The sequence below is a fragment of the Parasteatoda tepidariorum genome, chromosome 4 (genome assembly GCF_982258835.1).
Source record: "Parasteatoda tepidariorum strain Cologne lab strain chromosome 4, Ptep-v5.0, whole genome shotgun sequence".
NCBI classification, from domain to species: domain Eukaryota; kingdom Metazoa; phylum Arthropoda; class Arachnida; order Araneae; family Theridiidae; genus Parasteatoda; species Parasteatoda tepidariorum.
This window is the reverse complement of record NC_141758.1, coordinates 113,243,215-113,259,360: the sequence shown is the minus strand read 5'-3', so window position 1 is coordinate 113,259,360 and position 16,146 is coordinate 113,243,215. Positions and strand designations below refer to the sequence as shown.

Here is a 16,146-nt window from a genome sequence, read left to right as displayed (position 1 = left end):
TTATTGTAAGATTTATAATTTATGTTTAATATTATATTTTATGTTTAATATTAAAAATATTTCAGAAATGATTATGCATATGTGGAAAAAAACCATTTTTGTATTATGTTTTGTTTCGTTTTTTTTAAAATTTCAATATGAATGTTCAGTTTTATATCTGGTAATATTTAATTTCTTATTATTACTTTTGGAACCAACTTAATTGCGATCGAGTAAGAAAGATTGAGGCAAAGAAAAATTAATATTTTCACAACCATGGTCAATACTTAGAAGCAGAAAAAGAAATCAAGAAAAACATTTAAAATTCTGATAGTTTTCGCTCAAATTGCATTTTCGAAGATAACTGGCGTTAAGTAAAAAATTTAAAAATTGCTCTTTTAGCAACCCCTTAGTTTCACTTCAGTGATCAGCAGATCGACTAACATGGTATTTTTTGCTACCATAATTAATAATTCTCCCACAAATAATCGTTTTTTTTCTGTCTGATTTGTACATTTTTCTACGCTTCATATAATTTCAAGAGGAGTCATATTCTTGCCATTTCAGTGGAAGAAAATTCATTTAAACTTCAGAAATAGTCGTCAGGCTGATGAATCACTTGAAATGTCACTTTAGTCAATAGAAAAAGAAAGCGAGATAGAAAAGTTGAGACAATAATTTTTTTTTTATTTTTTATCTTTTATACATAAAGCATACAACAGGGAACGGCTTATTTCTTCTGTTGTGTTGACATTTTTAAAAAAAAAACTTTATATAAATGCACAGTTTTATATCTGGTAATATTTCATTATTTTTGGAATCAACTTAATTGCTGGCTGTTATGTAAGAGAGAAATCGAGACTAAGAAAAAAAAAAATTACAACAATGGATAGTCAATACTTAAAAATAAATCACAAAAAAAGTATTTAAAATTTTTTATTATTTTCGCACAAATTGCATGTTCGGAAATAACTCGCTTTAAGTTAAAAAATAAAAATTCAAATCATAATTTTTTCTTTTGCCTTTCCTGGCAAGTGACATTTAGAAATAATCTTTATTAATAATAATTCCAAAATAATTCCAAAATCGCTTTAAACTGTTACTGATCTCTACCTTCATCAAGATAAAAGAGTTTCAATTGTTCTTTAATACCTTTCATTTAAAGATGTCTAGATATTGTAACAGGTTTAGTCCTTGTTAGTATTATTTATGCATATAAATCTGTGCAAATAAATGTGTTGTGTTTATTTTATTACAAACTGAAGACTGAAATTTTATGCGTTCTGAAACTTCATGGGCACTTTTAAAGGTACTCTACTGATTGGTATGCACGATTTTTAAATTAATATTTTTGTTCTTTCAGCGAGCCGCTTCTCCCAACTTGTTCATGCTGTTCATCTGGAAGCCGCAAAAGGCGTTATTCATCGAGCGATGATTCCTCACCCTCTGACGAGGTGAGTTTTCTTTTGTTGTTCTTTGAGTTGTCTTTATTTGTTAGGAAATTGCGAAGGTGTCTCTTCAAGCATGCTGTTTGCATAGTGGTCCTAGAAATTTTGTCATTGAAATACATCTTGCAAAAAGACCAAGAGCTGTTTGTTACAGAAACTAAACGGATATTAAATTAGATAATAATTCTCTCATTAGAGTTCAGGAAAGCATATCCCAAATTCGTTAATGAACATTTGATGAATTAATTGAATTATTGAAATTCAATTTTTTTTAACTGTCGCAATTTTATTCCATGAAAGCTTCCATTCTTATTATCAAAACTTAATTTCCCCATCTTGTTGACGGAGACTGGTTAATTACTAGTCAAGAAATTTTTTTTTTAAAAACGCTGAATTGTCCCATTTTTACATAAAAATTCTTGCAAATATTATTAAACTGATTCTTCCAATGAATCACGTTTAACCTCAATTCTAATGAGAGCACACAGAATACAATACTTCACTTATCTAAATAGATATGTCAGATGCATTTGTTATAAGTGCAAAATTATACTTTTCTTTAATAAAACCACTCACTATCAGAATGGTACTTGAATTGAGTTTAGATATTTTTATTTTCTGTTTAAATCCTTTTTTTTTTCTGCACTAAAAAGCAAAATAATTATGGGAACTTTTAATGGTTTGAGGAATTTTAAAAGAAAGAGTTGTAGCGGTATCTCATTTATTTTCGAGATGGCTTAAAAATTATCTCTTCCTTTAATTTGAATGAAACTTCCTTTAAGCCTCATATAACTCAGAATGCAATTTGATATAAAATAATAATAATTATAATAATAACAAATGATCTGCGTTTAATTACCTCAAAGACTCTTTAGGCAGGGGTCTGTCCAGACATTTGGTGAAAGGTCCGTTTTTCGTGAAATTGTGAAAAAATTACTCACATTCTTTCAACCAGGGTCCGCTTTTATGAATTTGTGCAAATAGGGTCCGTTATTGCAAAAAAAAATTTTTTTCAAGGAGTTTTTAAATTGTATAGACATACAAGATTATGCACAACAATGTAAAATTGTAATTAAAAAAATTAAATTTTAAAAAATAAACAACAATTGCTCCTTCTAAATTAGAGATGCAACATACAAATATTTGGTATTTAGCCTATACTGCTGAACGCAGAATATTAATTTCGGACGAATAATGGAAGAATCGTCTGCCGAAGACAAAACTTAATTCGTTTACACCCATCTTTCTTGTTTTCTGCCCTGGAAAGGGTTTATTCGATTAACAAAATAATAATGAAGATAAACAAATTTGTGAAGGATCCGATTAAAAGAAAAATCATTTTGTGAAGGGTCCGTTTTTAAGTTAAAATATTTTGTGAAGGGTCCGTTTTTATGTTAAAATATTTTGTGAAGGGTCCGTTTTTATGAAAAGATATTTTGTGAAGGGTCCGTTAACGGACCCAAATTTCTTCTAAACAGACCCCTGCTTTAAGCTTCATATAACTCAGAATACAATTTGATATAAAATAATAATAATTATAATAATAAGAAATGATCTGCGTTTAATTACCTCAAAGACTCTTTAGGGCTCTCAATTTACCTACCTAAATACACTTGAAATCATGAAAACTGACGCTCAGCATAAAAAGGTTTTTTTAACATTTAATGTTTTTAAATTGAATAAAGGTTTTAATAGGAAAAACTAATTGAAAGATAACACTTTTCTATGTATAAGTAAGTCTTCAGAGAAAATTCTATGACATTTCTGCAAATTTGAAGCCAAAATTTAGTTATTAGATATATTTTAAACTTTGTTTTGGTTTCTTTGTGTAGTTTAAGTTGCTTGGTTTTAAGTGTGCTGAATTTGTTTTTATTTTCAACGAAATAGGGGATGAATGCAATTTTGGTAGTTTATGATATACAGGGGTCTGTTCAGACATTTTGTGAAGGGTCCGTTTTTGTAAAATTGTGAAAAAATGACTCACAATTTGTGAATATAAAATAAACGTTGAGTCACATTCTTTCAACCGCTTTTGTGAATTTGTGCAAATAGGGTCCGTTATTGTAAAAAAAAAAAACTTTTTCAAGGTAAACAGCAAGGTTTAAAAAGTAAACAGCAATTGCAAGTACTAAATTAGCGGTGCAACATACAAATCTTTGGTATTTAGCCTATACTGCTGAACGCAAAATATTTATTTCGGACAAAAATAAAGGAAGAAGCGTCTGCTGAAGACAAAATTTAGTGCGTTTACATCCGTCTTTCTCCCCTTCCTTTCTGGGAGGGGTTTATTTGATTAACAAAACAATAACGAAGATAAACATATGTTCGGTTTTTTTTCCAAATCAGCATAATCAGTACATAAACCATTCTTCCCCTTGATTCAGGGTTGGGTTTTTGCCGTCAAAAACTGGTTTTTGACATGACAGTGGTAAAAACCAAACCGTCAAAAACATACTGTTTTCTTTAATTTATGGCATATAGCGGACAATATGTTATTTTCACTTAATTGCCTTTATAAATGAATGTTGTAAATGATTGCTATTGATTTTGCAACTATATACATGTATTCTTATAGAAGGATATACATTCATACAGAAATATTGTAACATACTTATTGAAAACAGCGATACCTAACTTTTATCATTATAGCTTGATTTGCAAAGGATTCAAAATTTTGCACATCTTAATTGTTAGAAATAAACAAATAAAACTTGAAACTATTAATAAATTCAAGAACTAAAAAGAAGAATTTAAAATTTGGCATTTCTTAAATATTAGAAATAAGCTAAACAAAACTTTCAAAACTTGTAACTACTAACAAATTCTAAGTCAGGAATGACTAGACATTCTTCAGTAATGTATTATGCCAAACAAAATGATGCTTGGAAATGTTGAAAATTTTATTTAGTATCCTAATATTTTACTTCAAATAGTATGATTTGATATAATCATGTTGGGAAAATGCAAAAATCTGTTCTTAAATATTTTTTAGCAACTTTTTTTCTAATTTTATTGCTCAAAAATGAATTAATTTTAAATCATAAGCAGTTGAACTCAAATTAAAATACAGTTTTAACAAAACTATGGGTTTTTGACAGTTTTCGACGTTTTTGACAGAGGGTTTTTTGACATGGCGATAAAAACCATGGTATAAACCGGTAAAAACCGTCATGTGTCAAAAACTTGCCAACCCTGATACAGATGCATTGATTACTATCTAATTAACTGTCAAAAATAATTTTATTCAAGAGCACGCGAATAGCAATATAGTGCAACAACTACTTAATTTCTCGAGAAAGCAATGTGTCTTTTTCAGCAGTGAAAAATAATAATCTATTTATAATAATTTTCTAACATAAATTCAATTTAATTTTCAGGAGAGTAGAGTGAAGCGCGCTAGGAGAAAATATGAAGAGCTGTAAGTAGATTTATTATTAATATTTTAATGCTGGAAACTTAGAAATATTCTCAAATAAACTCTTTTCAACAGACATAAATCTTTGTTTTTAATGCTGAGTACATTTCAAAAGTCTATAAAGTGTGATAAGTTAATAATTTTATTTTTAGACTTATATTTTTTGGAGTTCAGGAGTCATTGTCATATTTGAATCTTTAAATCTTAATATTTTGTATTAAATTAGATCGTTTTGACATTTCATACTTATTGAGAGTTGGTTCAATTTTATTAGGTTTATAATACAATGTACTCGAGCATGATAAACATGCATTTTAACAAAACATGATGTTTTCAGGGGCGCGTTCGGTGTCCACATGGCGATTATGCAACGGAGACATTGGGGCAGTGGACAAAGGTCTGCCATTCTAGAAGCTATACAACAAGAAAGGTCAAGGCTGGAGGTAATTTTTTTTCTCTTCTTAAACGGATGCGCCCTACCGAATGAGCCATGTAAAACGTTGCATAGATATTAAATTTAATTAGTAAATTAAGTCATTTGGATTCATTTGATTGGTATCTTTAACTCAGCCAAAATTTTAAATCAATTTGGATCTAAACACCTTATCAAATAGAATCTAAAGTAATCCTTCCTGCACAAAATGATTTTTCAGAAACTTTCGACATCAATATGGGTGTTGGATAGATAGCATTATAGCCTCTAATTTTCGATTTAGTACTTGAATCCGCCATAAAGAAATCAGATTTCAGAGACCCCAATGAGTGCTTTTGCTGATGATGCAGTACTTGAATCCGTCATTAGAAAATTAGCGGCTTAACTACCAGTAAAACAACTCGTAGTTTGTGCCTCTGCTGATGACATAACAATACTGGGCGAAAATTTTAAACGATTTAATTGCATCCACAAAAACTAATCAGGGGTCTGTTTTGAAGGAATTTGGGTCCGTTAGCGGACCCTTCACAAAATATCTTTCCATAAAAACGGACCCTTCACAAAATATTTTAACTTAAAAACGGACCCTTCACAAAATATTTCAACTTAAAAACGGACCCTTCACAAAATATTTTAACTTAAAACAGACCCTTCAAAAATTTGTTTATCTTCATTATTATTTTGTCAATCGAATAAACCCTTTCCAGGGCAGAAAACAGGAAAGATGGATGTAAACGAATTAAGTGTTGTCTTCGGCAGACGATTCTTCCATTATTCGTCCGAAATGAATATTCTGCGTTCAGCAGTATAGGCTAAATATCAAATGTTGCGTCTCTAATTTAGAAGCAGCAATTGCTGTTTATTTTTGAAAATTTAATTTTTTTATTATAATTTTACAGTGCCGAGCATAATCTTGTTTCTATTTACAATTTAAAAAGTCCTTGAAAAAGTCTTTTTTTGCAATAACGGACCCTATTTTCACAAATTCATAAAAGCGGACCCTGGTTGAAAGAATGTGAGTAATTTTTTCACAATTTCACGAAAAACGGACCTTTCACAAAATGTCTGGACAGACCCCTGCTAATAGAAGTAGCAAGCATAACCGGTCGTGGGTTCGATCCTCGCCGGCCGAAGACTCCCCGTGTAGTAAATGGTGACTGATGCACGTTAAATCTGTCGAGTCTCAAAGTCCTCCATGTTCCCACAACAAATCAATACCTCTGGGGGTACTGATCCAGGAGTTTCCTTGTCTTCTGGATTGGTTCAAAATTACAAGGCTACGGAGTTGAACGTTAGTAGTCGTAAACCCATGAAGTTGGGTCGGCTGTTCAACGACGGTTATAAAATAAAATAAAATAAAATATATATGAAGAAAAAAAACTAATATTACTAAGAACTATAGTGAATTTCTTAATGTTGATAAATTTAAATGTGCTACCGTGGATAGCTTTGCATATCTAGGCTCAATTATAAACACTTCAAATACAATTTCAGAAGAAATTTCTTAAAATTCGGAAAGAGGACCAAAGCGTTTTTTTTTTAACAGCATACGTAAAAAAGAAATAAAATTGATCCTAAGAGCAATTAAACTAAACATATACGTAATAATCATCCTTCCCGTGGTAACATGGCTGCGAGATGTGGACTGTGATACAAAAAGACTTATTAAAGCAAAATATACTTAAAATGAAAGTAAAATTTATGGCCCAATACAATTACAGCTAACTATTAATTATTAATGGATAAGAACTAATGATGAGCTGGAAGCTCTTATTAAGCATAGAAATATTGTAAAATTCACCAAAGCACCGAGTATTTCATGTCACATTGACAGATTACCTCGAGTGGTAAAGATCTTGCATTGCAATAGGGCGAGATGCAGACTAAAGAAAAGGTGGATGGATGGTGGGTGTCTGGAATGGTTTAAGGATCTCCAATTGGAAGACCAAATTCAGGGAAAGAGCTGCCTGGCGAATTGTTGTGCGACAGGCTAAGGCACACCCTGGGCTGTAGTGCCAATAAAGAAGTTTTTCTAGTTAAAATACACCCTAAAAAAAGGAGTTTTTAAGTTAACAATAAACGTTCCTTACTGGTCAAATGACCGTTCAAGAACTTTGGCATCAAAAATGCTCTTATCTTATCGTTTTTGCATGTTTGACTTCATGACTTTTTCTAACAAAATCTTTCTTTTTTATATAAAGTTAATAATTTATAATTATTTTTTTTTTATGTTTTACATGTTTCGAATAATACTTGTCGTATATCTATTTCTGCCACAACCGGTCATTTGAGCGGGAGAACAAAAATGACGATGTAATGCGTGTTCAACGTGTTGCATTCGATGAGTTGCACATTTCTGCAAAGAGTGTTACTTAGTTAGTTCAATCAGAATAACTGTAAAATAAAATTTCTAGAAAGTACCTAAAATTTTAGATGGGCATTTTTGTGTCAGAAAAAGTGACAAAAGTTAAATGTTTTGGTAAGTAGCTTCATTTTATATTGATAGCTTTACTTCATTTCTAACTAACTGTTTTTCCAGAAAAATGTCGAAACAATCTTAAACAGCACAAGTTCTTAGAAGAAATAATATTAATTATAAGGATAATTATATCAGAATTGTATTTCTTATATATTCTTATAATTATAAGAATCTTAGAAATAATAATAATAATTAGAAGAAATAAGTTTGCAGAAAATATGCAATGCTTTGAGCAATAAATTTAAAATTCTTATTCTTTGTGTTTGTAATTCACAAAAATTTGCAATATACAATTTTGTTTTATTCTAAGAAAGTTTTTTCATTAAGAAACATAAATTAAGGTCATTTGATGATAGAGATAGGTGTATATTAAGTGTTGGTATTTTTAGTGTTAATCGGAAATTTTGTGTACACAATCAGGGGTCTGTCCAGACATTTTGTGAAAGGTCCGTTTTTGTAAAATTGTGAAAAAAATGACTTGTAATTTGTGAATATAAAATAAACGTTAAAACACATTTTTTCAACCAGGGTCCGCTTTTGTGAATTTGTGCAAATAGGGTCCGTTATTACAAATAAAACTTTTTAAATTGTAAAGACATACAAGATTATGCTCAACACTGCAAAATTATAATTAAATAAAATTAAATTTTAAAAAATAAACAGCAATTGCAGTTCTAAATTAGCGATGCAACATATAAATCTTTGGTATTTAGCCTATACTGCTGAACGCAGAATATTCATTTCGGACGAATAAAGGAAGAATCCTCTGCCGAAGACAAAATTTACTTCGTTTACATTTCTCTTTCTCCCCCCCCCCTCCCTTCCTGGGAAGGGTTTATTCGATTTACAAAACATTAATGAAGATAAACAAATTTGTGAAGGGTCCGATTAAAAGATAAAAACGGACCCTTCACAAAATAATTTAAGTCAAAATATTTTGTGAAGGGTCCGTTTTTATGAAAAGATATTTTGTGAAGGGTCCGTTAACGGACCCAAATTTCTTCTAAACAGACTCCTGACAATAGTGCGAAACTCATCTAACCGAAGATCCATGTTAAATTTTCTTAATTATGTTTTGTTTTTTTATTCATGAAATAATAATTTTGAATTGTGAGGCATACGTTTTTTTCTGCCATTTTAATCTAAGTAAATTTAATTGACAAAATTCAAATAACTAAATGAACAAAGTTGATTGACTTGTTCTCAAAAAGTGGTTTGAAAAATACTGCTGCTTTTAAATCTGATTAAGGCCCATAATTCCTCTGCTGAAATGTTTCGACTTTTTTTTTTCGTATTTTACTACGCATTTGGAAAAAAAATTGCGCATACAAGTATTTGCCCAATTTTAAACTGGCAAAAAGTGAACACAATGGGGGGGGGATATTTCTTGAGATGATATTGATAAGGGGCCGTTCAAAAAGTACGTACCCAAAAATGGAGAAATTTTAACCCCCTCCCTCCCCTTCGTACATAACCGTACACAAGGTCTTACCCCCCCCCTTTAGAGTACGTACATTTTATTAGTCTACCCCCCTTTTTCATAAAAATTTAAATAATTATGTTTTAAATAAAATTAAATATTTATTTAATATAATTTATTAATTTAAATTATTTAAACAATAACACCCAACTTTATGTACATACTTTGTATAATACCTCCCCTCTCCCCATCATACAAAACCGTACAAAATAGCAAATCCCCTCCCCCCCCTTCGGGATGTACGTACTTTTTGAACGGCCCCTAAGCATTTTGACTTCTTTTGCGGATGATATCAACCGTTATCTATGAAAAGTTACCTAAACCTGGTATTGAGTTAACATGTATTTTATACCAGTGAATTGGAAATTGGTGGTAGACACGCTACAATACTCCCCCACCAGGATTTTACCTGCGACAGATTTCGATGAACAGATACTACTAGTTGATTCACTGAAAAGCCGGGAGAGCTGTATTAAGATCACAGGATTTTGAGTGCTTATCGTGCGAGATCTATTAAGTTAACGACGGTCGTGATCGCTCCTGTGTTGCCATTAGCAGTCGTATGTATACAGGCCGACGTTGTGTGCTATTTAGATTGAGTAGCAAGAGCTAACACGTCTTAGTGAATTGTAATTAAATAATTGTAGTAATATAAGCACCACTATATATACAGCTTTTATGTATTTTCTTAAAAATTTTTTTTTTAGGCTGACCTTCAGGAACCTGGTCCTTCAAACAGGAACAGAGACCATGAACTGGACTCTCCCGATAGGCCAGCATCTCTTGTAAGTATCATAAACCACTTACCTAGTGCCTTTTATACTACTTCATTTAACTCTTTAATTCCTAATAAAAATTCTTTTTTATGAGAATTAATTATTGTTGCTTCCATTACCTTCGAAAACAAAAAATAATTATCCGTGACTACGCATTATACAACAGTTCTCTCATCTATGCTAAATATAGTTTAGTATTTATTATATTGAATTGTGGCATCCTACGTTGATAAATTGTTGCATTATTTTTAATTTATACAATATTAACAAAATTGCAGCAATTACCATAAATTAATTCATAGGTGAATATACCAAATAAGCATTTTTTATTTTCCATTTTTTGAAATTTATTTCGAGATCGAAAAGTCTTATAGCTACGAGCGCCGTATTCAGCTGGAATCCATGTGATGACCTGTGTGCATAAGCGCCGTATTTAGACGGTTTCTACGCAATAGTCTGTGTATACGAGCGCCGTATTTAGCCAGGCAGCGCCGTTTAATTCCTAATAAAAATTCTTTTTTATGAGAATTAATTATTGTTGCTTCTATTACTTTCGAAAACAAAAAGTAATTAACCGTGACTACGCATTATACAACAGTTCTCTCATCTATGCTAAATATAGTTTAGTATTTATTATATTGAATTGTGGCATCCTACGTTGATAAATTGTTCCATTATTTTTAATTTATACAATATTAACAAAATTGCAGCAATTACCATAAATTAATTCATAGGTGAATATACCAAATAAGCATTTTTTATTTTCCATTTTTTGAAATTTATTTCGAGATCGAAAAGTCTTATAGCTACGAGCGCCGTATTCAGCTGGAATCCATGTGATGACCTGTGTGCATAAGCGCCGTATTTAGACGGTTTCTACGCAATAGTCTGTGTATACGAGCGCCGTATTTAGCCAGGATTAGCAGTAACAAAAGTTTTCCATCAGTAAAAGTCACTATAAAAAAGATTCCATCTGTTGTCTAAAGTTTCACTTGCCCAACAAGAAAGAAAATCGCACGTGGGAATTTATTTTTCTTCTGTTTGAGCTCGTGCGTATTTTCATTCCACTACTACTTTAGTTTTAGTTAGCTTTTAGAAAAGAATTCAAATACAGAAAAGGATTTATAAGCCATATTTATTATTTACTATTTACAGAACTTTTAATGTACATGTATGTTAATCTAATATTTAAATAGAGTGTTTAATATATTAAAATAAGGCACAATGGCGACTGTTAAGAACGGACATAATTTCTCGTTCTGATAAAAAAAAATGTGCTCAAAATTGATCAAAATATTTTTAAAAAAAACAGTGGAGATGAGATTGGTTAGAATGGAAAGTGGATGGTGTTTTCGTCCAAGAAGTTATCAGAAAATTAAACAAAAGTGGTGAATCTCATTGCTTCGTCTTCTGTAATGAGATATCACATGACTCTAGATAATTTGCAGCATTTTCCTGGTCAGTAACTTCGGTATGTTATCAAATTCGATTAGGATTTAAACGCAAGATAGATTTAAAAATGAAATAAAACTATTATGTTGAAAACAATGATTAGAGTGAAACATAGGCCCTTATTTTAATTCACATTCTGGGCCAATTCTTTCAACACTTAATATTCAAAGTTTATTTTATCACTTTATTTTATTTCTCTTTAAAGAAGCACTTGATTGTATGGTAATCAGTTTGAATCTTTAAACAGAGATAAGTAAAATAGTATTTTTAAAGTGCATTATTAATAGATTTTGTCTTCTTTTTTTAAAATTGAAATAAGGGAACATAATTTTATGAATCATCATCTACTCATATTTATGCTGCTTTTTTTTTCTTTTTTTTTTCACCTTTCCTTTTCACCCTATTTTATTTTTTTTTATCTTAAGATTTTATCGAGTTGGAATAACATAAATTTTTAAGATAACCAAAGGACTACTGAGCATGATAAGCAAATGAATAAATCTGAGAAAAAAGAAATCAGAAAGAAGCAATCACTTATGCAGGTTTTCAAACAAATTAGGGCGATGTGAACTTGGGAGTTTTCCTATAAATTTTTATCTCTCCTAATAACGGTGATCAAGGCGGAAAAAGAAATATATACGTATTCTTAAAATTTTGTTTGCAATATCTCGTGATTTTTCCTAACAAGCTCAATATTTATTTGTTTATTGTACTTATATCAAATATTATTTTGATTTAATCAAATATTTGATGATCAAATATTAATTTCTTTACTTTGATTTTTCGACAAGTTTCGACAAGTTTTCGTGGTATGTAAAAGGTCTTCGAAATTTTCGTGTCTCTTATATTTATTCGATTTAATATTGATTAAACAATTTTAAAAAATTGTAAAAGTTCTGTGTTGAATTCAGGGACCGTCCACTCATTCTTCAAAACTGTTTGATCAAACGAATGAATTTTGTTTGTTTCGAATTTTTGTTGATTATGAGCCTTTTTTTTTAAATACTGACAACTCATAAATTTATTTATTAAAATTACTAAAACTTAAGAAATATTTATTTCTTACAAAAAAAATCTCTTTTGTTCTCTGTATCATTAGTATTAGTGTCTCTTATATTTATTCGATTTAATAATGATTTAACAATTAAAAAAAATTGTGTTGTCTTCCATTTAGTATTACCATCTCGAGAAATTAAGATATATCGTAATACAAAAAGTAATAGCCATTTTTAGGGTGGGAAAAGGCCAATTGTTTACTGAAAAGTTTTATCTGTAAACAATGGATTTTCATACTTTTTTTGCTGTTGCGTGCAGGCTAATCCTCTTTGTAAAATGACAATTGTTTATAAACCACCCTATGAAAATTGAGGACGAAATGTCCCCCAGTTAATGAACCAGTACTTTAAGTATTTGAGTAAATCCCATTTAATATCCTATTCAGTACTTGAGTACAATACTTATTAATGATAATTTTCTACTTCCTTAGGTTGACCCGGTTGAGGAAGAAGAAATGCCTGAGCGAGAAAATGTAAGTATTTCTAAAGTTGTTTTAAATTACTTTCTTTATTATTTTCGCTTCTGAAGCTTCACTGATAAAACAGTATTAAAGTGCTTTACACGGAGGGGGAATGCAATTTTACTGAGAACGGGCAGAATTTATTTTATGTCTTTTCTGATAACCAAATGCTATTTAAGGTTCGTTCATTTTTTTCAATCGAAATCTTTTTATTTCACTAATTTTTTCTTAAATTAATTCCCTTTTTTATTACATACAACACACCATAACACCGTTGTTGCCCGAATATTTCTGAATAACCTGTAAATCTATTTTTAGGAGGGTCTCCACCAACAGCAGGAGTCAGATGCTTCAGGAGTAGTAGTAGAGGACAGTGATGCAGGTGATGGTGTTGAGGATCATTCCACTTCATCTTTATCCCCACCTCCACCTCCTGTACCCAAAACTCGAAGTAAGTTTTTTTTGTTTATTTATTTTATTTTAAAGGCCATTAACTTATTCAATATTAAACATGGTGCGCTCCGCTTTTTAAAAATCCTTTAAAGTGCTCCTTTCATAGGGTGGTTTTAAAGAGTGCTTAATTTTCCCTTTTCCAGAATGAGAATTTCTTGTCGATTTTCGCGACGCAAAAGAGCGCTTTTCACATTGTCCAACGTTTTCATAATTCATTCAACTACTATCCATTTTGGCGTACCATCGGTCCACAGCGTAGGAAAGTCCCAACCATTCTACATGTTTGATGAAATGCTTGCATGTGCAATTTTGCTTCATTTTGCAAGATTTCTCAATTTCAGGCTGCATTTACCACCCTCTGATACAGCACCAAAAAAACCTCTTGATCATTTTATAATGGCTAATAGAATCAAGAAAAGAGTTTTTTTTTGGTCAGAAACTAGTTATTTTATAATCATGTTAAGTCTTTGAAAACTATTTTGCATTTTGTTAATGTATATAGTGCTTAAAAATATTTTTTGATTGCTTAAAAAGTGTTTATTTTTTGTTGAAAGATTTCGCTATGATACCTGTTTAAAATAACTGCTTTCACAAGATTTTTTTCTTTTTTTAATTTTAAACAATTTTTATGAAAATTTGGTCCAGTATTCAACTAAGTTAAAGAGAGCTTTTGCACTAAGTTAATTAATCAGTGACTTATTAATAACTCATTACTTACAAGCGATTACTTATTAATAACTTATTCAGAGGTGAGTGTGCTCCGCAAAAAGATCCAGATTTCCAGCTTTTTTGCTAACTACGATCCGTAAGTTTCTGGAAATCCAAGATCCAGAAGTTTCAAGAAATCATCGATCACATTTACTTATAAAAATTCTTGTATATTTTATTTAAAAATATTAGAACTAGAATTTATACTTGGCATCCCTTTCATTTGTAAATATTTTTTTCTGGTAGAATAATAAATATGATTAGAGATAAAAAATAAAAAATGAATGCTTATAAATTTAGTATTCATTTAAATTATGCTGCATATAGTTTATTTAGAATTTCATGATTTGAAAATATCAATGATTTAAATTTATAAAGATATTAATTTTTGAAATGCTACTTTAAGGATTTTTCTCAGGAAATTATCAGGATTTCTGAGTTAGGCTCAAAATCGCCCCTGCTTATAATTAACTCATTAATAATTATCAGCATTAATCATTAAATTTTGTAGCGAATAAAAGGTAACTTTTTCTTTTTGAAGGAACAAACTTTGTGTATTGTTTGTTCCCTGTTTAGTTAAACATTTTCTATTAATTTTTGCTTCCAAGTTACCTTAAGTAAAGTGCGCAATATGAAAATGGTCAACAATGAATAATTTTTTATACTAATTATCATTAGATCTTCCTATTCTAGGACTAAAATCTTAATAAACTTTTTACTCTGTTTTTAACTATTATTTTAATTATAAAAATTTTTGGACTAAATTGATTGAATAGTTTGGGTTATGTAACTTAAATAAAAGCCATATTTTAGAAAATCCTTTCCTCGTGAACTATTTGATTAATATCGTTAAAATTTCGTATTTTATCATGATGTAAAATGAAATGATGTAAAAAAAATTTCTACTTAAAATTAAAAAGATTTTTCAGCTACTTTTAAATAATAATAATAACTAACAAAAAGGTATTGTCTTGCTTATTATTTCTATTTCCTATATCCCTACATATGATTTATATTATTTACGTTTGTTTAAAATTTTAAATGAATTTCTTTTTCAGAACCCAGGAGCACCAGACTGGCTATGTTGCTTGGTGACTTCTACTCCGTTAAAGTTTCTTCCAGTCAGCTTCAGGATGAAGAGCCAATATCTTCTAGGCTGAGAAAAAAGCCTAGGCTAAACTACACGGAGACAAGGCTTCGTCCTAGAAGGAGGAGATAAGTCATTCTCATATTATTACTACTTATATATATATATATATATATATATATATATATATATATATATATATATATATATATATATATATATATATATATATATATATATATATATATATATATATATATATATAATATACATTATATTATATATATATATATATATGTATCATATATATATTATATAGTTATATTATATTGTTAAATTTTATTTTTAAAACTTCAAATAGCTCATAAATTTTTTTAAAAAAATCTGTTAATTAGGATGATAAATCTTAATAAACTTTCATAAATTACTTACATTTTAATTACTTAAATTAAACACAATATACATCTTTTAAACCTTTATGTTTCATAGTTAATTAGGTTAATTAGTTTCCATTGATCAAATATTATTAGATTTTAAATAACATTAAATCAAAATAGACTCAAATAAATATAAAATTCGCCTCATTGATTTAGATTTTTTTTTCAACTCTTTAAAAAATATTATTGTTGGTAATTCATTTAGTCTGATTGCCTCTTTATAAAAAATATTTTTTGACATCAAAATTTAATTTTTTAAGTGATTAAAATGTAAGTAAATTTATTAAAATTATCTTTTTTACTTTTGATTCAAAAGGATTAAATTTGATTTTTCTTGTTGTTCCACTCAAGATGAAACCATCGAACAATACAATACGAAGCTTTATGTATTAAGTTTCATGATCATGTAAAGTTTTTGAAAATTATATATAGTATATAGTGCTTAAAAATATTTTGAGCGTTTAAAAAGTACTTAAAAGGTGT

At 29.5% G+C, this 16,146-nt stretch overlaps 1 protein-coding gene across 1 annotated transcript in view; it reads left to right on the top strand.

Moving 5' to 3' along the window:
• The window catches only part of LOC107456102 (uncharacterized), a 35,939-nt gene extending 20,565 nt beyond the window's left edge, over nt 1–15,374 (top strand). The window contains exons 6-12 of the mRNA XM_087161921.1: nt 1,343–1,433; nt 4,805–4,845; nt 5,180–5,285; nt 9,942–10,019; nt 12,949–12,990; nt 13,297–13,429; nt 15,198–15,374. Of these exons, the coding sequence (XP_087018047.1) occupies nt 1,343–1,433; nt 4,805–4,845; nt 5,180–5,285; nt 9,942–10,019; nt 12,949–12,990; nt 13,297–13,429; nt 15,198–15,358 (652 nt within the window). The 3' untranslated portion in view covers nt 15,359–15,374. The remainder of the gene's footprint in view (nt 1–1,342; nt 1,434–4,804; nt 4,846–5,179; nt 5,286–9,941; nt 10,020–12,948; nt 12,991–13,296; nt 13,430–15,197) is intronic.
• Nucleotides 15,375–16,146: the final 772 nt, after the last annotated feature.